Source organism: Lagopus muta, chromosome 3 (genome assembly GCF_023343835.1).
Source record: "Lagopus muta isolate bLagMut1 chromosome 3, bLagMut1 primary, whole genome shotgun sequence".
Classification (NCBI taxonomy): domain Eukaryota; kingdom Metazoa; phylum Chordata; class Aves; order Galliformes; family Phasianidae; genus Lagopus; species Lagopus muta.
In genome coordinates, this window is record NC_064435.1 from 65,028,155 (window position 1) to 65,050,881 (window position 22,727).

Consider the following 22,727-nt stretch of genomic DNA (forward strand, 5'->3'; position numbering starts at 1 on the left):
CCCAATAGACACCTCCCCAACATACAGATATCAAAATGGACATCAGGGTGTCAAAGAAGATCAGTAATGCTTTTTACTTTCACCAGGTCACAGTGATCATTTAACTCTGGCTTTACAGAACAGTCCTACATGCATTAAGACTCAGATACCCACGGAGATGTCTAAGATGTCCATAAATCACATGATGATAATTCTTGCCAAATACACAAAAGTAAGAATACCAAAAACAGCAATATAATGAGATGACTGAAAATAAATTGCCTTCTTTTGAGATGAAAAGGGTGGATATTGCTAGGAGTCCATAGCTACCAAGGTACTGACAGGTTTTCAACAGCAGTGACCAGGCAGATAACAGAGCCATAGAACCCAGATTACTATGAACCTGAGAATGAAATACCTTTGATGAAGCTACTGCTTGGGCCAGAGATGGGCATTTCTAGTGACATTATTTAACATGCATTTCAGTTGCATTATCGGCAGAATGAAATGTATCTGTGGTGTAGTATCTGAGAACTATTTAGCATCTGGGACTTGAGTAACTTTTAGCTAAATAATTGCTACAGTCATTCAAAGAGCTAAACCACAGAAGTATGAGATCATAATCAGCAGTGATTTGACTTGCATCATAGATCATTTTGGGACTGTTGTTTCAATTCTTTGGACACAGTAGAGACAGAAAAGCAAGAGAGAAAAAAGAAAAAAAAAAAAAAAAAAAAAAAAAAAACAATGAGTAAAACAAAACCACTCAACCTTTTCTTTTTCCTGAAGTAACCACAACAGATTACTTCCACTTTCTTCTGAAGTCAAGAGTTACTGCAGGCAAAATCAGTAGATACAACAATGCCCTAAAGAAGGGCAGCAGTTCACAAAGGCAATCAAATAAACTGCTGCCTAACGTGATCCTTAGTATTTCAGAAAGCCAAACTGAAGTGCACTGTGGTAGCTGCGTAATGTCTGGTGGGAATGGTTCCTATGTATTTAGCCAAAGGAAACGTAATTGAGATTTGACCCTTTCAACTCAGAAGAGTATTATTTTTGAAAATGCAAGTTCAGTAAGAGTAATAAGATAACACTGAACTCCTACTTTTGGTGTTATTTTTTCCTAATTTTATAAAACGTTTAGCAGTAGGCTCTTATAGCACGTGACAAAGAATATTTACTTAAGCATCTAAATTGTTTCATAAATGAAGTATGAGAGAAAAACTGTGTGAAGGGCATGAAACATATTATCACAGTGATCACAGAAGTACCTGAAAAAGTAGCTTTCTCTACTTTCCTAGGTACTGCATAGGCACATTTCCTTTAATAGAAGTAAAATGTTTCACAGTATCTGAAAGTCAGAATATTTTACATGTCCACATATGGATTTAGTTGCATAGTTCTTGGCTCTGAATAATAATAATCATAATAAAAAAGCTTTCCCCGTGCTATAGAGTAAATTTAGAGTCTTGATAGCCAGTACCCTGTTTTAACCAGGAAAATAAGATCTCAGAGCCTGGAAGAGAATGGATTTCACTACTAATGCCAGAAATCTCTCTGTACTACCTCTGAATAGTAAAGCAGACCTGCCTTCATGTATAATGCCAAACTCAAAAGCTTTGCAAGATGAAAGTCCTGCGACTTCTTTCCATTCTTGAGTCATGTTTACTGTAACTTGTACCTGCAACACAATTCATAGGAGCATTAGCACATCCTTGAATATTTCCTTGAAGAACCTAGCTAGCTCTCTAGAAGTGGGCCTTTCCATTAGTGAGCATGATGAAGGTCAAAATGCAATTCAAGGCAGCCAGAGGAGAAAAAGTAACCAAGTATTACAAGAAATGTGATAGGCTCAAATATGCTACAACTTCACAAATATTCATATTTTGCAGTAAAAACTAAGCTCAAGCTCTGGTTCTCTCTGTGACTACGCTCCTACAATAGTTAAGCTGCCAGCACCTGCAGCTTAACTATTCTTTTAATACTTTTTCCCTAGCTGCAGTGAGTGGGACCATGCTGTGCTCCCAGTGCTCTTCAAAATCTGTACTCTCAATATTTCTCAGCAGGACACTGGGCAGCTCTGGCCCTGGTGCTTTGGGCTAATACAGACAAGAACATCAATCAATTACAATACAATTAATAACACCACCATTCCAATTAAGTTTGGTGTTTTAAAAAAATACTTGGTGCCAAAGATCACAAGTCCTGATTGAAAACAAAACCTAAAACTGAAGAACCCTTCCACTGAATATGCAGAGAGATTAACTAGCTGCATTAAGCTATCAATCCCTGATGCTAAGACCTACAAGAAGGAATGACAGAGAACCTCAGCTTGTATAAATGCCCTGAGCTAGAATACAAGGCAAAATTGCAATTTGAAACTATACTCTCCAGATTTGATCAATTTCATATTCTTTCAGACTTTTTCTCAGTCTATTCATATCCATCTGTACCTAACAATGTCTGCTAGGTGGTGCTGTGGGATGGCTTTTCTAGCACAGAGAAAACACTATGTTTTTCGTCCTCCTGTACTCATTGATGCTTTTTTTTTCTCTATTCAACATAAGAACAGAAAAAGAAGTTGTTTTCCAATTCTCAATTCCACCAGGAATGGCTATCTACTGCAAAAGCTTTAGAAGGTAACCTCCTGGAAGGACGGGTAACTTAAAGGATGCTGCATTAGGCTTCGTCCACATTCTGGAACTAAGAACTGGCAGGATTTCTATCAGTGCTCTAACAGTCATTATATTGTAAATGCAAATTAGGATAGAAATACTCATGTCAAAATATGCTGTGCTAATGACCTGTAGGTAAAGGCAAACTTCTATCCTTATTTATCTGTTTAGTGATGTCTGTCACATCTGTTCCACATAATATCATGTAAGTTTAGCCAAAGATGACAAATCATCCTAAATCATGCTTTTGAGCAAAATGGAAGAAAAACAGAATAACCCCTGAATAAGTAACCATAGCATTAACTACATCAGGAAATGACGCTTGCATTGTAAAACTTGCATTCAGTTTTTTGTCCTTGTCCCATGATCCAGTTCCTTAGCTGTTTTCTGAGTACTTGCTATCTCTACACAAAACCCAATATAGTAAATGACAACAGTATCTTCTTTGAAATATACTGTTGTTTCTACTTAGTAAACTGATATTTTCTGTCTTATACATTACTCCAAAATTAGATCTTTCACTGGCGGAAATAGAACTTGGTCATTTACTTGCCTCTTTGCCAGAAGGTAATGGCAAAAAAATCAGAACGGATATTGTACAGGGCAGTGATTAATTTTGAAGTTATCAGGACTCTACGGAACTTTGGCACCAATCTTGCTATCAGATATTCAGTTTTACAAATGGTCATCTGAGTAAATCACTAGGCAATACAGATCTGGAAGCAACCTCACCTTCAGAACCTCTGTCTTTCCCCCCAGCAGCCACACTGAAAAATCACACTAAAGGTATTAACAGTATTTTTATATTGAACACATTTTTTATTAAAATAGTCTTCAAGAAAGAAAACAGCAGTGATGGGAGTGGGAGATAAATCAGAAAGTATCTGAACTCCTTGTCCAATTGTTGTGATCAAAGAGGATCACAATATTGAAAGAAAGTACACAGCAGGTCCAGATGAGAAACATTTCATTGTGCCAGGGAAGCCTGAGAAGAGAGAGAACCTGCTGGTATGCCAGAAATTGTTTTGAAAAGACTTTATATGGTATAAACTACTACACAAGGACTGAGGGAAAAAAATAAAATCACAGCAGAGAACTTTTCTTTTGATCTTATGGAAAGTAATTGAAGCCCACACATTTTACCAGAAATCCTCCTTCCTAAGTACCAGCCATGTAACTACGGAGGCTGACTTAAAATGTAAGAGATAACCATGATGAGCCCTATGGCAAGAGCCTTGTTGCAGCCTGGCTGCAACTCAGAGGTTTCTTGGGGTGCATTATATGTTGAATATAAAGACATCACAAATGTTTTGATGGTTTCCATTTTTTTGTAGAACATATTTTTTAATGTTATCTAGGTATCTTCAGCTAGTAGCAGTTGCTTTAAAGAATGAATATACCTAAATAAAGAATGACAAGCATTTTTGAGAGATGCCAGAAGAAAAGATAAGGTAACAATTGCCATTAGGTTCAACTTCCACCTGCATATCTTTCAACACGTGTAATATGTCCCTTTGCTCCCTCATGTTCTTCCCTCAGGGCTGTAAAATCCAAAACACCAATTTTATGTATGAGGGACTGAGGGACAAAGGGATTTGGAGATTGATTCAAGAATGTGCCTGGAATCCAGATTGTGCCGACGCCTCCCAGTCATGGACTCCTTCCATATCTGGGTCGTTCTTTTAGGCTAAGATACAAGAAAACCACTCTTCTATGGTGATGATGTAAAAAATGTTGCTACACCTTCTTTCCTGTAGGCAGGATTCCACTAGTGGAATATATATGACAACCAGAACAGAGAATAATTTAAGAAGAAAACAGGAAAATTAAGAAGTATATAAAGATAACGCTGTACTGATTACCTCAGTTTCTCTCTCACTGGCTAGAAAAGCTCCAGAAAGATAAGCAATTCAGAAAAAAAGCTTGAGAGGGGAGGTTATGCAGCACAGGTCAACAGAAAAAGAAGGATCCCATGCACCTCACATTAGTACACACAAAATACACAGTGGATTCAATTCCAACATTTGGAGGATCTTCATATAGCCAAAAATTCAAACAGTTTGAGTGGAATTTCTGCTGCTTTCTCCTTACAAACTGTGCTTGCATTTCTGTGAAATCCTGTAGAAAGTGATAGCCCCAACAGCGCAGTTTCTCTCAGAAATTCAACAATCAGCAAAACAGAAGTAACATGAAGAAGCAACTTGATAACAAAGTTTGGGTCTCCAAAAGTTTACTATGAACTGTGAGAAAATGGACCTATCTAAACCATGCTTGCCATGCAGTGAATATCTTAAGCTACTACAATTAACACATAAGGTAAACCCAAAGTTCTGCTGTTAAAAGGAAAGCCTGCCTACTTTCATCAGACCTGAGGGAATAGATCAGAATTAACCACAATGCTTACTAACAATCGTAAAAGCCAGCATGCTAACGTACACAAAAGAAACTTGTGCAGAAATTGGACCATCTCCTTTTTTCCTACAAAACTGTGTATGGTCTCCTCACACACACCTGTGCTTTCTGCTGGAAGAAAAGACAAAACCTGTATCTAAGGTTCAGTATGCAGTATTTGGATAATTAAGATCCAAAGCATGTTAAATTGGATATATCTGGATGCCAGTTATTTTTCCTTACGTTGGCATTTTTCACTTTACGGAAATGTACTCATTGTTCATTGTGTTCTGTTCTCTCATTTTTTCACACTGATATTGTGTACTTCTCTTCCACCACAGATGATACAGACCCAGATTCCCTATTCACCACGACTTTTGGCCTTGCTGCCACTGCACATCACAACTGCCTATTTCATTTTCATAACGTGATGTATTTCCTTAAAATGCAGCTAAATAAAATCCTGATTTGGGACTAACGATATTTCTACCTGCAAAATAACAACTTAGCCATTCCAACAGCTTTGGCATTATGACAGCAATGTTTTATACAGGCAGGCCAAGTTGATTTCTTTGTTTAGATATGTGTAAGTATTTCAGGGAAGCATACTTCTTACATCTGATGGCACGTACTGTAAACTTGGATTACAACTATCTCCATCTGCTTTTTATCCTTGGAGCAACTATTTGGTATTTCTTCACTCTTTTCCAGCTGACAACTTACAGTTGAAAATTTACTGTTTTTCTTGTTGAGGCAATTGATTTTATAGTTAAGGATCTTTCGAACTGGTGGCTCCAGGCGTGCTGTAAAGACAAGTGGGTTCCACTTTCTTTACTCACATGTCTCAATACAAACAAGGTTTCCACCTGCACCTCCCTCTTTCATATGAATGCTGGACTTAGTGCTTGTTAAAAAATACTAGTAGCTAATAGAAGATATTAAAAACTAGGACCTGAGGCACAATAAGTCACCCACAAATTATCTCTGAATCTAAACTACTTTAGTGAAAGAGACCAATGCAATTCTGAAAGCTAACACTGATTTTCATGTTTTTCTTCTTACCCCCTACCTAATTCAAGTACTACACTTGCTTTTTTCTTCTTCATGCCTTTCATTTATAACAAGAAACGCGTACATATGTATAGATACATGGTATTTTCTAGAAATATGTGAATATATATCACTCCTTGCTAACAGAATGTTTTCTCGTACATTTTTGCATAGATGTGATGGAGTGAAAAGTTGAGCCTCAACATTCACCACATTGTTGGCAGTTAATCATTATATTTTCTCATTCTCCACTTCAAATGAGTTGAAATAAGATCTCTGACATGTGTTTTCTAAGCATTGTCTTTATCTACAATTCACACTGAACACAGAAAAATGGGTATTCATCCCTTCAAAAAATCCAGAAATTAATGCAACAGGCTGAGCTGAAGTTCTTACTGCTATGGAACTGGACCTACTGCTAACAACTATGTTCGATGACTTTAAAAATCATCTACGAGTATAGTTTGTAAAAAAAACAGAGGACTTGAAGTAGTCTGCCTGCTAAGTTGGACAGACCACAATGAGTACACAATGTAGTCTGCACTTGTTGGCTTATCCTAATCCAAGTTTATTGCAACATCTTGATCCCTATCTTCAAAGCACTAATTAAATACAATTCAAAACAAACTATGTTCATGCAACAGTGCAGTTTCAGATTCTGAGTGAAAGATTGAGGCAAGCTTTCCTCTGGTCTGGTAAGATTTGGCTCAGGCCCTCCAAAGGCTGGAAACACGAAAGTTAATTTCTTATGAAGTCAGGATTTTGTTTCTCCCTCACACAACCATTTTCATGACAATAATTCAATGACTAAATACACATCAGATTAAATGTAAGAAGCAGCAGCTCCTAGACAGACATGGATGTTTACTGTTTCACTGAACTCAAACCAGTTGTATCTCTTCACTTACCTCAATGTCTTCAGTGCAGAACAGCGCACAAAGGAGACCATGCTTACTTTCCAGGAAGGAAAGTGGCTTGAGTACCCAAAACAATAATACCTAATGGCTTTTCTGCCTGGAGTAGGCTCAAAAACAGAGCAAAAACACAGGCTTACTGGAGAAACATCACAAACTGCACTGCTTATAAACTAGCTGTATATGAAGCCTCAATTCTGAGAGGCTGCAAATGAGTTAATCAACTATAAAGGCAGCAGATTGAGAAGATGACAGCACAGTTCATATACTGACTGATTAATTTTATGTGCATTTTCTCCTGCATGCTTTATTTTTCTAGCAGGCCAGTTTTTGTAGATCACATTCATACAAAATAAGAATGAAGCTCAAGAAAATTATACAGCACTACTTTCTGCTAAAAAAATCTTTTTGGCATATTATTATACATACTCCATTTCACCTTCCAGGCAATGTTAACTCAGAACAGGTCATGCATACGCAATGATTTAAAAATATATATAATCAAAAATTCAAGAAATGCAAATATACAACACATTTTCAAGAAACTCATCAGGAGATTGAACCATCCAATCTCTCTTTGTGGTGAGTCAATTTAACATATTTTGGTTTTCCATGCTGATCAAGCTAGTATACTCAGTCTCATTCAGATTTCTTAATTCTCTTTGAATTCTAACTTTCTCCACGTTTATAAATCACTTTACAGTATAGATCTGTAGATCCAATTTAATGTACATCTGTATAGGATTTGGTGACAAACTTTCTGAGGAAAAGACTTAGTTCAAGCTCTATTATATTCTCCACTATTCTTACAGCTTGAGTTGAGTGCACGTGTAAAAGGCTTGTGAAACACTCTGATTTCATCAAGTACTTAACCTATTTGCTTCTACACACCTTAGATTACTCAGTTGCAAAATCAGATTTAGTGTTCTATGCAACTAAGAATGTCATTCCTCACAAAATTATCATGAAATGACAGACCCATTATGTAAATGTTTCAACATGCCACTGTAACTTCACTGGAAAAAGGTCTGCTGAACTTTCTTTTGAAAACAGAAATTTTATTCTGAAATCAACAAATTCACTATAGCTATGTCCTGTTTGAACACTGTATTTTTTTTTTTTTTCCTTTCTTCTGCTTTGAAATCATTCTTCTGCTTTTGGATTGGATTATATGTAAAATATTCATAACATCAGTACTTCAATACAAAGGAAAGCAAAGGACTGAGACAAGGCACAGAAATAACTTGCTAGTTAAAATTCATATTTAACCTTCCAATATAGGACCCAGACAGAAGCAAAAAAAAAAAAAAAAAAAAAAAAAAAAAAATTAGAACAAGATGTGAGATAGGAATCTTTAATCAACCTTGTTGTGTCAGCCTAGGCCTAGCATTCCTCCCAGACTTCTGAAGTTACCCAGCACCACTTTGAAAATGGATTACTTTCCACAGAAAACAATGCCAGAAAGGGGCTTTAGCTCCCTTGAGGGAAAATTAGAACAGCCTGGATCATCAAATGAGAAAAAAAATAATCATTATCAGTAGCAGTCAAAAATGTGAGGGAATATAAAAGGTGAAACCAGACTCAAGTTTTGGAATGCTTATTGTCTTAAACATTTGAAGATTAATGTGAAGTGGCAAAAGCTTTCAGGTTTGAGTTGCAAAGGAACTTCTGCTTCCTCTAGTGGATGATATAAAAGGTTGGGTTTTCTCCAAGATGCTTTGTTCAGATACATACATTTTGTAAACACTCAGTGACTAGTACTGGACCTGGAAAGGCAATGATACAGCACTGTATGCTTTCTATTAACAGTTCGGAGTGAATACCAATGCATATGAAAGATAATACATATTACCTCATATATGCTAACAGATGAAAAACACACTACAAGGATTTAATACAGCTTAGCACTTACACATTTTTAACCTGGTGTTCGTTGTTTTGGGTAAATTTTGGGTAAATTTTCCAACAGCCTTGCCTACCACCGTCAAATCAAGATTCTGTATCAGCAGGTGATCCACAAGAGACCTCCACAGGGCTCTGAGGTGCCAGCGTGAACAAAAGCCTCAGGTCCCTTTACAATCAGGCTAAACGTGACTTGCTATTTGACACAAAAATTTAATTCTAACTTCAGCAGCAGCACACAGCTAGCAGAAAAAAAACAACAAGGAACTAGTAAAATACAACTTCCCAAATGTTGTAAGGTTTAACATAGGTTTGATCTGTATTACAGCATGTATCACTTAAGGCAAGATCACTGAAAAAAGGTAATAACGGAGCAACTTTGAAAGCACTGCTAACTAACACTGAATCAACTTCTGTGCTTTTGATTTGATTTTAAAGTGTATTATCTTATTATCTTGCATGAACTTTCCATGCCATCAATGAATGCCAAGTATAAACTTTGTTGACATAGATAATTCCCTTATGCACAACTTCCAGCTTATTTAAGATGACCAGTAATTTGGTTCTGTTATCGTCCATTTTTGTAGCAGTATAGCTGTACATTTTTGTGTTATTTTTCAGTTACGTACAGAAGTTCTGCGGGTACAAACAGAACATAACCATATACCTATAAATAAGCACATACTTGAATGCTTTGTTAAATGGGGAAAGACTGATAAACACACATAATGACAAAACAGTAAATATAACTATATTTAAAGTGGTATTACAGTGTAGATGTAATAAGCCACTGATGAGTGGAAAGCAATGCACAGAATGGCCATGAAAGTCCACTAGCTTGGTCACATGTGGATGCAGTTGTCTTATAAAGGTCTGCAGAGGCCCTGAGAGTCTGGGATTTGTTGAGGATGTTCCTCTCTTTAAACAGCGTGGCAAAATAAAGGTACTGCTAACTTAAAATTTCCAATCTAATGCCTGGGCAATGCCAAATTGAAACAGGAGGCTCTTTCTCCACTACCAAATGAGTAATCTAAGAATAACCTTCTTTCCTGTTTTCAGTTCCTCAGTCTGATGCCTTTTGCCCAATGTAAGGGCAGCAGTACTAATTCAGTCATGCCACCAGAATTTTAACCACCTCACCAAAATCTTAAGACTACAGTGTCAAAGCCACCAATGCCTTCAAGTAATCCAACTATATAAGCAACTACTGTAAAACTGCAATGGAGCTATTAATAATCTAGCACGTAATGGTGACAATCTAGACAAGCTTTCAGTTAATTGCTTATATTCATTCTTTCCCACTAATTTAAAGATTCAGTCCTCTTTCTTTCCCTATCCCTGAAGTAGCACTGGGTGCCAAAATTATGGCTGTCCCAGTGCTGAGCATGACAAGCCCTAAGGCCCCTTGCTGAACACGTCCTTGTGGTGGAAAAGCACATGCAAACATCTTGTACTCTAACTGAGCACAGGAGACAGAGCCAGTAGCCTTACACAAATTCAGAAGAGCAAGTAACAGCGAAGGGTAAAAACCACTACAGAATTTGACAGAAGAAATCTGCAATGAAAAGATTCAACCATCTCCACTGCTGAGTTTATTAAAATTCATCAGAGTTTTTGAGAGGGCAAGAAGCAATGTGTCCAGGTGCAGCTGTGGCAGCTGAATGACTGCATGCCTTCTGTTTCCTCTCAAAGGGATTTGTTCTGATACTTAATTGGCACTTTTACTATTCCATTTTGTTCGGCAGTGTTAAAAAATGTTTCCCCTCCTTTTCTGCAGAGAAGGAACCAAGAGAGTAGGACTGCAAATTAGGCTGAGGTGTGTTGCAAATTCCAAGGATTTGCTGTTTGCAGAAAGCCAAAAACATCTTAAAGAGCATAAAGCAGCTATCACACCATACTGTGATAGTAAGCCTGTCATACCTTCGATTAGCTTCTGGCACACAGACAAGGACTTAGATCTTTTCCAAGACAGTCAAACAATAATGAAAAATCAACTCTGATGCTACCTGAAACCAAACTATTCAAAGCACATTGCCTGCATTCCTTAGCTGCAGGCACTGAGCCTGGATATGGAGATAATCATTTGGGCTGACCGTGGGGGAGGGAGAAAGGAGTTTAAGGACTGAGGAGTTAAAGTACTCTGGTCAAGAAAAGTTAGCCAGAAATTATTCTGCAGGTAGAAATACAGTTATTTCTCCTCCACGAGGTTCATTAGAGAATTAAAATAATTGCGGATACCATGGCCATTCTTTTCTTTTCTTTGCTTGTTTCTTTCATCTGTCCCGTTGAAAATGAGGATCTGTAGCAAGAAATCCACTTCTCTCTCTTCTGGCACTGCTTTTCCAACTGTGGCTAACATTCCCTGCTTCAAGAGGGCAAACTGCCCAGCGTAACATCTAGCCAACAGTGGAACACTTTATGTGGGGAAAATTTTCTCATCTTCTCTCAAATGTGAACTGGTCATTAATCATGTTCATTAAGACTGATGCTTGATAACCACAATTATTATCTTAGTTTTACATATCTACCTGTTCTAGCAGTCAACTCAAGATAAATCAATTCTCTTAATGCTTTAGTATCTATTCTTAGGCTTGCTCATCTTCCGAAGCAGGGAAATTTGCATATTATAGAAAAAATTGTAGTGGTTAAAAGGAGCCCTTGGGACACAGAGTCTTTTTTTTTTCTTTCTGTTATGAAAGATATTTCTAAGAGAGAAAGGGAAAAAGCAGCAGTGTCTCTACGTCGCTATAGAATCCAAATAGCAACTTTTTGTGACTCAGACATTTGAGGAAAAATTCCTGGAAATTTCTTAATAATTCTAATGATGGATTCATGTCCACCAATTACGGCATCTTTCAAGTTGTCAAGAATAGCTAAAGTACCCTGTTCCAGTTATTGTGTCATTCAAGACTGTCCCAAGCAGGTCTAAATGGCAGGAGTAGTTCCTGTGGGATTTCACAAACTTCAAGCAAAGATGGAGAGCCAACAGATTGCAGATCTGTGGCTTTACCTACACTGTAACTATTCAGGATGGAGTGTAAGCAGAATTTATGTTCCCTTTCCTTTTCAACTTCCAAAATCGATAGCCTTAAAAGTGGATTGCACACTATTTTATTCCACTTAAGTGGCACAGACTCTGGTATAGAGTTTCAGTTGTTGCCTCCTCATATGCAAGGACCAATAAAAAAATCCTTTGTGGACAGGTACCAGATTTTGTCTTCTAAGGCTCTTTAAGCACAAGAAGGAAGCTGCTCTGAATTTGCCTTCCCCAGTGCTCAGCAAAGTAGAGCAGTGTGCAACAGTTGAACTGCAGAAAAGGATTTGCCTTCATAGAATGGAAAGGGAAGTAAGAGAACACCCAAAAAGAGATTCAACGAATATCTCGTTAACTGCAACAGCAAAAATATGGTCAACTCCAATGGCAGCATAAAGACAGCAACAAAGGTATTGCTTGTTCAGCCCAGATCAAAGTTGCTGAGGAGAGGCCTCATGGCAGCTGCAGCTCCTTGCAGGGAGCAGAGGGGCAGCGCTGAGCTCTTCTCTCTTGGACAGTGACAGGGCCTGAGGGAATGGCATGGAGCTGCGTCAGGGGGCTAGGGAAAGGGTCTGCAGCAAAACTGACTCCCCAGGGCAGCGGTCAAGACCCCAAGCTGCCAGAGTTCAAGGAGCATTTTGACAGTGTTCCCAGACATAGGGCTTGATGTTTGGGTGGTCCTGAGTGGAGCCAGGAGCTGGACTCTATGATTCTTGTGACTGCCTTCCAACCTGGGATATTCTTTGATCCCACTGCCTTTGCTTTCATAACCAACAGCATAAAAGAGTAGGAAAAGGATGGAATAGAAATAACAGCCCAGCATGCCCTGGTTTCTAGGCAGTGAGTTATAGACTCATTTAGAACCCAGCATAAAATCTGTTAAAACACTTATGCATATATATAATATGAATTAAATGCATTTAAAAATATCAAAAAACAGATAAAACAAGAATTTTGGTGTCTTACCTTTGACCCAATAAGTGTGTACAGCCATTGGATGGTTTCATTATGGTTTATTACTCCATTCATGCCATCAACATAGAGCATAATCTGGCCCAAGGCTATTGCAAAGAAATGAAAAAAAAAATAAATAATCAGACATGTATATACACACCCATTACAACCCTAAGCATTGCTGACAATTTAATGTAAGCACTGTTTTCCAGAGATCTGGAGAGCTCAACAAAAGATACAGCGGGTAGGATTCTTCTAAATGAGACCCTGGGCAACCGCAGTAACTTTACTGACTTCATCTCAATGATATAAGTGTGAATTTTGTGCAGTGTTAAGTATGGATACCTATTTCTTTCTATAAATGTTATATATTATTGCCTCAAATTCTGCAAATAGTATCCTATGTATATGCTGCTTGCTGTTGCAATGGACCCATTACATATAATGGGCGACATCTCGTGAGCTAAAACTTTTAGCACTTGTTTCAGCAGCATGCAATGCTCGGGATCAGTAAACTTGCATTACATTGATTATTTCAGTTAACTTCAGTAATCTGAAATTAAAGTAGGGCAATTAACAAAAGACAGTGAATATTCACCTTCGCATTTCTGCATTTTAGTGAGGAAATGCAACAAAGCATGGCCAACAATGAATCATCTTTATCCTTTTATTTTGAAATATTAACTATATTACAAAACATGCTAGCAAAATATTTCATGACAATAATTCCATAGTTTCTAATCCTGATAATATAAGGCTTTCTAGAGACAACAGTCACTAAATCTTTTTAGACTGATAAGAATAGTTTTTCATAAAGATTATGAAAAGTGGATTAGCAAAATTTATTTACCATCTTCAAAAGTTTCCACTTTTAGATTTTCTGCTTTATCGAAGGAGATCAAAGCACAGTGGGATGGAAAAAAAAATCACTGATGTAACACCTTTCAGTACAGCATCTTGGCATAACAACTCAATTATATAAGGCACAACCTGACAAGCCCCTTCTACACCGCTTTATGGGGAAAAAATAAAGTAAAAAACACGGCAAGGAAAATTACAACATTCTGAGAATTTGTTGACTTTTACATAGGTTGTGAACTATGCAGTGCTGGGGGGAGGTTTTCAACAATAGTGGAAGTTGTCAAGGAAATCCCTGTTAGGTGAGTGATTTAATACCCCTATAGTTGAGCAGCTAACTTTCACTTTAAAGTTGTCTCCTCCTTTCTTCTCTGCTCTAGTTGGTCTACTTTCTTAAAAAAAAAAAAAAAAGCAGATACTAATATTAGGTACTTACATTTCTTATCTCATCTGTTATACCAAACTAGAAGCAAAGCTTGACCTTATACAGTTATGAAGACAGAGAAAAAGGAAAGCAAGAAAATGGTGTAAAGGAGATAATCTTAGGCAGCTGCCTTGCCTTGGGATGTGCTGTCTCTCTCTGCAGCTATACAGGAAGTAATCATTCACCAAGCTTTTAAGACATGTCTTGGGTGAATAAAATTAAGCGGGAGGGACACAAGCCCAAGTGTTAAGGTAAAATAAAAGATGTAAGGCAGTCAGAAAAGAGATAAGAATTATACCGACAGAATAAATGCCTTCTTTGTAGCATTTCCTTGCAGGCCTAAGGAAGAGAACACTGCTATCCCCATCGGTAATCAGAGAAAGTTCCTAATACTTGTTTTCACTTCCTTTCAGTACCAGAAAGATTTGGCCCTTAATCAGGATGAGATCCAGCCATGATAAGGTCTCCAAGCCACTTTTTTTTTTCCCCCTCTGATATAAATTCTTTTTTAGAGGGTAAAGGGATTTAATTTGAATTTGAAACAAATGTGATACAAATTTTACGCTTGGCACATCTTTCCAAATTAATAGAGAAATCAAAGGCAGCAAGAAATTGACTTTTAAAGGCAAAGCATGTACACAGTACAAAATTACTTCTCATACTTAGACTGGATGCTTAAGTGAGATATGGGATACATCATTCTTCAGCTCTTAGATGTAACTTTTCATAGCAATAGGTTAAAGCAAATCAGTAGACCTTAGAAAGAAGCCATAAAAATGTCTCAGGAATCCTGACAGTTGTAACCTATTACTAATCTTGCCCCTCCTCTCCCAATTTTTCCCCCACCATTTTTTTTTTTTTAATTACTTTTAGTCATAGATGCCATTCCAAGTATCTGGTAGTATCTGTATCTTTCCAGCAACAGAATGGGTCTTCTGACTACAGGTAAAAAGTTAGTAACACATGATAAAAACCACCACTGCTGCCACTTGAACTAGTTACCAAATAAGCTACAGAGGAGAATGAAAGAATGCCACAAAATGGCTAGAGATAGAATATACATTTGCTACAGAGTCATGTTGTACACATACAAGGTACGGCCCCAGTAGTTATCTGCCACACATCAAGTTGTCAGCTGCTGACAGACCTTGGAACAGAGCTTCAGATTGTTAGGGGTCAGAAAACTGAAAGCAGACAGGATAGGCAGGGCTGAGAGGAAATTGTCTTTCATTAGAAGGAAGAGTAAGTTAAGAAATATCTGGGTAGTTTATACAAAACTCATGCCTGATAAATTCTTAGAGAAAGAAAAGAATGCCATGAAAAGAGCTTCATATTATGTTAAGTGTCTGTGCTGACAAGCAGAATTAGCACTTGGAAACTGTGCAGTACCAAGGTAGAAGGAAGAGAAACAAAAACACTGGTGTGTATGCCCAGCTGATGGGCTGAAGGCTTTCCTGAGGCTTGGGGCTGACTGAGCAGGGCACACCAGCTTTGTAGTACATGGACACAGAGGGCAGACTGGCCACCATTTGACATTCCCTGTAGACCTTATTGTGCAACTACTTTCCTACATCTCAGCCTATGGCTGTAGATAAGATCACTACAATACCTGGGGCTATAGTGCATGCTTCATGTACATGTCTGCTTGCACAGATATGGCAACACACACATCCTCATCCAGAAAAGGCAAGCTAATTTGCAAAGGAAACTGAGGTTATTCAGAAGGACAAGCTAGTCTGCTATCATCTGATTTTGCATTCATACTTGCCTTCAATTGAACTTCTTTTCACTGAAAATCAAGGAGGTTATTTAATCCATTTAATCCTACCTCTCAGCTAGCTGGAATTCTCTTTGGAAGTCTATCAACAACATGCTTGCATGAGAAAAGTTTGCTATTGTGCAATAGAGGGCTGGGAGAGGGAAGTTTAAATATGGAGCAGACTTAATTTGGAATTTCTTTGTTCCCACTACCCTTGTCAAACCCTTAATCTAATGTGAAAGTAGTTTGTGACTTTACCCACAGCTATTTTCAAGTAGCTATGGAAAATTGCTGCATTTCTCAGTAAAGGCTTAGCTAGAAAAGGACAGATCAGCTTGAAACTTCATAGAGTTCTGTGAAATAAAAGGTTTAAGAAGGCCTCTCAAAACTTGCCAGTACTGGCACTAATACTCTCCTGGGTTCCTGTATAAAGCTAACAGGACCATTGGGGAAAAACTGTAACCGAAAATGTTATCACAATCAGTATCACGAAGTAAATTTTTCTCATCCAGAACGTCAAGCTGTTTCCTGAAGTATGCTTTTCTAATCTTCTCTATCTGTTTCATATTTTACCACCAGCATTGAATAAGCAGAAGCACTATTTGCTTTCAGTTTTTGAGGAGTCAAAATGCCATTCATCATGTCAAGAGTTATGTAGTGGTGCATCTTTTGTTTAAACTAGAATAAGCAAACATATACAGTGAAGTGGGCCAATGCCAAATCCTGCCTCTGCTGGTTTTATTTCCCAGGGAAGATTCCTGGCCAAAATTCAGCAGGCACCTCATCAGCAGCACTTGCAGTGTATACTGTGAGCTATCTAACAGCAATCATCAGCACTTGCACACTATACCTTATATTCAAGGATAGACTGCCACAGTTCACTAAAGTCCACTAATGGTGATGAGAAATCATTATTAATTGCAACCTTGGTATCATGCAGCTAATTGAAAATTAACACAGTACAGATCCAAGTTTGTAAGAGCTGACATCAGGTAAAACAGATGGCCTGGCCTTTCCAGTGTTTCTGAAATCCAACTTACAAAGAAGCACTATACCAAACTTTGTGACTCCACAACCCTGGAACCAGTTTAAGTTTCAAAAATTGTTCTTTTGCTTTGTTACTATTGGTATGCTTAGTTTCAGCTCCTGTGCAAAATCTGTTGTTTACATACCTATTCCCATTACTTTTTTTTAAACTCTTATTAAAGATATCACAGTGTTATCCAGGAAGTTAAGAACACTTCTATTTTTGGCTACAAGTACAAGAACATTTTGTTTCGTATCAAAGTTTCTTTAAATCCCTTCTTGTCTAATCCTTTCTTTTAGCCCCTGCTCATTTGTTCTTTCCATTATCACAGACATCATACTGAAACATGCAAAGAAATTAGCTCACAGGACTCTCACATTAACCCATACTAGACTACGAACTGAACTGTCTCACAAAATACACACCTCAGAAACAAAGTTGTAAGCAGATACTGCAAAGATAATTCCATATATAGATGAGGAGTATTGCTACCGTAAATGAGGATTTTTATGTTAGCTGACACTTCTAGAAGCCAAGCTTTTAGTCTTAGGATGATAGAATAGTCAGGGTTGGAAGGACCTTTAAAGACCATTTAGTTCCACCCCCCTTGGCAAGGGCAAGGACACCTCCCACTACGTGAGGTTGTCCAAAGCCCCATCCAACCTGGCCCTAAGCTTTCCTAAGGAAAAGCCATCCACAGCTTTAGCAGACTGTGCCAGTGCCTCATCACCCTCTAAGTAAAAAAATGTTCTCCTAACACCTCATCTAAATTTTCCCTCTTTTAGTTTAATTTAACTGTTTCCCCTTATCCTATCAGTACACTCCCTGATAAAGAGTCTCCCTCCTACAGTGTAAAGTCTCTCTGGAGCTTTCTCTTCCCCACGCCAAATAAACCCAGCTCCCTCAGCCTTTGCTTTTTTGTAGGAGAGATGCTCCAGCGCTTTAATCATCCTTATGGCTTTCTCTGGACCCACTGCAAGAGGTCCATGTCCTTCTCATGCTGGGGGCCCCAGGCCTGCACCCAGTATTTCAGATGGGGTCTCAAGAGAATGAAGCAGAGGGAGATAACCACATCCCTCACTCTGCTGGCCTCACTTCTTCTGGTGTAGACCAGGATATGATCAACTTTTACCAATATGCAAGCACGCACTACCAGCTTACATTCAGGTTTTTGCCCACCAGCACTCTCATGCCGTTATACACACAACTGCTTTCAATCCACTCATTGCCCAGCATGTATTAATTTAAATCTAGAGAGATGGCACACATGTGCTTTAGCAATTATTATTTCAGTCAGGCTCTTAAAGCTCCATGCTTAACTATAAGCTCCTAAGTGGCACGGGCAGGCAATAGTTTCCATCACCCACAAAAACCGCAGGAAATACTGAGGGAGAGATTTATAACTTGATGCACCTGGCACAACAGAAAAACCTTCACTATTCATTCTTGTTACTCCATTCTACCTAATTGCTCATCCTAATAATAACCTTAATTTTGATGAGCCACTCAGGACACTTAGGATCATTTGTGCTCCAAGAACTCTCAGAAATAATCCATGGAGAAGATGGATAAACACTTTTGTTCCTGAGAAATTAATTGATGATGCAGCTCTGGCAATAAAGCAGACATAGGAAGCACAACACCTTGACCAGCTGTGACTGCAGTGTGTGCGGAGCAGAGGATCCCCCACCTGCTGTGTCTGTAACTCTCCCTGTGTCCCCTGAACTACAAGGGCTCTGGTTGTCATTTCCACAGAACACATACACACAAATCTCCCTTCCCTGAAGCTTACTACCATTGGCTCTTAGTGTCCCTAGCACTTCACAAGAGAGAAGCATGGGTCTTCCAGGACACAGACAACGCACTGACGCTCCATGACCTTAGAAAGCCCTCACAGTTTTTCTTCTATATGCTTCTCTTGCCACCCCTCCATTCCAGTGTTCTTTTCAGAAACAGCACTTACTAAGATCAAAGAACATAAGTCAGCTTTATCGGCTCAACTATTTCAGAAAAAGCTGGTCCTTTACTTGATGTGCAACACCTGTGGCAACACACCAGCCAAGTGATGCCAAGTGACCACACCAGAACTGCACCTGCTCCAGTGTTTCCTTTGTGATATTTCTTGCAATTCATTCGATTTGAATGCAAGGAAAGGATACACTCCGAGTCAAATCTATTAGAGGTTAACCAGCTGAATGACTTTTTATTTGAACTGAAATCTGACTTAGGCACGTGAGTTATTAACTGGCTAATCATAATTGCCTTAATTCTTATTTTATATTGCAAGCAACATATCTCCAACATGTTTTATGAGATTAGTAACACTTAACAACACACATTTGGGTACATGTCACAATTAAAAATAAATATGCAAAAAAAAATATTATTAAAATAGAAATTCTACTCCAGCTTTAGAGCACTATTTTACAAGCTGACTACAAGCACAGAAGTATGAAATACTCAAATAAGTTTTCTAACAAAATCTCAAAGATATAAAATCCTCAGCTCTGGGAACTCATGTGATTTCAAACACTGGCTGAGGTTTACATGCGTGGCAAACTAGAGTGGTCACATTTTTCATTGGTCTGATGCAGACACCAAGAACTTGGAACAGTTATTTTTAACAGATTGAAAAATATTGACTTGTATTTCCAAGACTTTCAGAAAAAAACTTGAGACAAATCTGACAGAACTTTATAAATGAATACAGACTCCTGCTGATAAACCCTACAGAAATACTTTTAAATTGACTTTTTTTATATCCTTGATTTCTCTGCAGCTCATATTTCTTTTCTGCATCCAGCCTTCAGAGCATGAGTGTGAATAGTGCATACAATCAGGCATTGGGTAAGTATAGAAAAAGAAGAAAAAAGAGGTTGTCTAAATGATCATTAAAAGAAGATTAGTCTTCCATGGTGCTTCATGATGGAAAACTCCAGTGGAAAAAGAGAATGTGTGGTAACCCTGAATTATGTTAACGCACTCTAATACAAGCATATATATGTTCGAATTCAGGCAGATACTTCTCACCCGAATTGATGTAAGCTGAAACACTAGTGCTCTTCCTATATACGTATGAAGTTACATATTTTTCTTAAGAATTCAGATTTCTAGAACTTTTAAAATATCTTCTGATGAGACTTCCACATATGCTGACAGAGCTTCATTTCTTAAGGAGCAGAAAATGATTGCTGAGATTCTCTGAGAGATTTTCTTGCGAGGAGAGATATTCTGCAAATGCTGTGGGCAAATGCAAGACACAATTTGTGTAAATACTACAGCATCAAATCCAAATGGCTTATGTACCCATGTCTGAGCTACGCCTTCTTTCTGCAGAAGAAGGACAAAAATTAAGCTCTGTATAGGTGTTTCTCCTCGTTTCTAGTGAAACAGTTCACATATCTGTACAGTTCTGAGAAGGCTCATTTTTAAACTTTTGCAATGGAATTATCATGCTTGCACATCTGAGTGCTTTATACAGCTGTAAAAGTGAATCAGAGCTTTACAGACTGGGATGGCACCTCTGGATATTGTCCAGGCCCACTCAAATCAGGGGCAGCTGGAACAGGTTGTTCAGGACTGGGTTGAATGCTGAAAACTACGCAGTCTCTCTGAACAGATTGTGCCACTGTTCAGCCACCTTCATAGTATTTTTTTTTCCACTTATTTCTATTTTAGTCTTTTTTTTTTTTTTTTTTTAAATTAAACTTAATGTCCTGCATTTCAGCCAGTGCCAAATGCCCCTTCCACTTTCAATGTGCACCACTGAAGTATGGTACTATCTTCTTTACTCCCTTGCATCATGTTTTTTCCCTCCCTCATATAACATTTAATTAAACTTTACTTAAATTGAAATTTAATCCACAGCAAAGAAATGATAACTAAATTGAGTAAGACTCCAGAATAGTTATCTTTAGATTAGAGCTAAACCAGGGAAAACAAACTACACTTCCAATTAATGTATGCAATAGGTAAACAAGCAACAACTTTTATTAGTAGACAAGATGCAAAGAAAATTACCTTAGCCAATCCATTTGGCAGCTGATTGAGCAATTCAGTCTGGCAATGTGTTAGACATGATTGATTTCAAGTCCTTTCCCTCCCCATTAATCATCATGAAGGTACACGTTCTGTGCAAACAATGTTAATCCTGACTTTGAAGGTACAAAGAGAGAAGCATAAACCAACCTTTGCAGAATGAGGGGAAAAAAACAATAAACAACCAACCCCTTTCTGCATCTCCCATCTTGAACTGCTCAGAAACCTGTTTACCCTGCACAAAGAAAGGTTTTGCAGGTGTTAGCTGTCTTTTATCAATCATTATCAGTTACACCCAGCACATGGGGCTGGAATTCCAGCTTCTCCTCTAAATGCCAAGAAGCTGAGCATCAGGAATGAACTGTGCATTTGTACAGGGAAACACACCAAACTGAAATGCAAAGCTGAAAGAAAATGCAATCAAGGATTGGTCTGAGCAGCAATGGCTTATTTTGACTGCACCTGGAGCACAGGAAACTGAGAATGTATGAAGCTTGTTTTATTTTTTTCCCTGATTATTTGCAAGTAGAACCCTAACTGACTACAGCCAGGTACTTTTGCAGTGATTATCAAATAAGACTGATTTAAGTTTCCTGCACCATGTGCAAATTAAAAAATGGGTTACACAGCTAGACTGTATAGCAAGTGGAGTAGAACAGGAACAGACAAAAGACAAAGTGTACGGTAACAACATTCACATACCAAACGTTTTTAGTCACTAACAGCACTTCTAGTCAGGACAACAATAAACCTTCCAGCATAAAACCGGATAATTCTGAAGTGAATAAACCAATGCATTCTCCTTGACTGTATTTTTTTCCCTTTTATCTCTTGAAGTTTCCCTCCCTACGTACACATATTTACCAATATTTGCATTTTTTCCTAAACAAAAAGGAAGATTCTTGGGAAGCAGAAACAGGAACCACACAAGAATGCTTAGCATAATAAGAACAACAAAAGAAGGACAGTCCTTGTAAAGCAGGTTGATCAGTGATGCTCTGTTATCTTGTTATTACTGCCATCAGTGCTGGTACTTCTGAGGATTGCAAGGTTTTTTTTTTCTTTTTTTTTTTTTTTAATTTATTTATGTTTTTAAAGCTCAGCTGATTCTGCAGTGCGCTACTCTGAGCAGGTAAACAAGGGGCTATTTAGCAACCTGAAATAGGAGCATTGTGTATGGTAAGGAATCTAAATACACATAAACTAGAACTTTGGAAAAGTCATCATTACATCAGTGAGCACATAAAGCTATTTCTGCTAATCAAAAACAAGAAGTCACTCTTCAAAACACAACTTTCATGATATTTTGTCGGTAAGTATATACGCTAAAAGCAGTATGCGTTATACTCTTGAAGAACAGGAACAAGAAATGAAAGATAAGCAGAGTACCACTGGAAGCAGTAATCTCCTACTACTGATATTTCCCATCATTTGTCACAGAGGATTTTGTAGGAAACAAAGTTAATAAGAATTCTGTCAAAATTATACAGCTCTCCAATTTTCAGTAAAACTCAAGAATTCTAACTGATTGTGTAAAGTTTGCATGGAAGAGTTGCACTGGAAACAAAAAAGAGAAATTTCTTCATACATTCTATGTGGAGCTGTTTTAATTTTCACATATCTTTCTTTAACGAGACAATGTACATCAAATGCTGGTCTCTCCCAAAATAAAGGACTGTGAAAGAAGTTCCACAGTAGGAGAGATGTTACACTACAAAAGCC

General features: G+C 38.0%; 1 protein-coding gene across 10 annotated transcripts in view; it reads right to left on the minus strand.

Moving 5' to 3' along the window:
• FHOD3 (formin homology 2 domain containing 3) overlaps window positions 1–22,727 on the minus strand; it is a 360,868-nt gene that overhangs the window by 132,420 nt on the left and 205,721 nt on the right. For all 10 annotated transcript variants that reach the window (XM_048940651.1, XM_048940649.1, XM_048940648.1 and 7 more), the window contains exon 6: window positions 12,912–13,006. In XM_048940651.1, coding sequence (XP_048796608.1) covers window positions 12,912–13,006 — 95 coding nt within the window. The remainder of the gene's footprint in view (window positions 1–12,911; window positions 13,007–22,727) is intronic.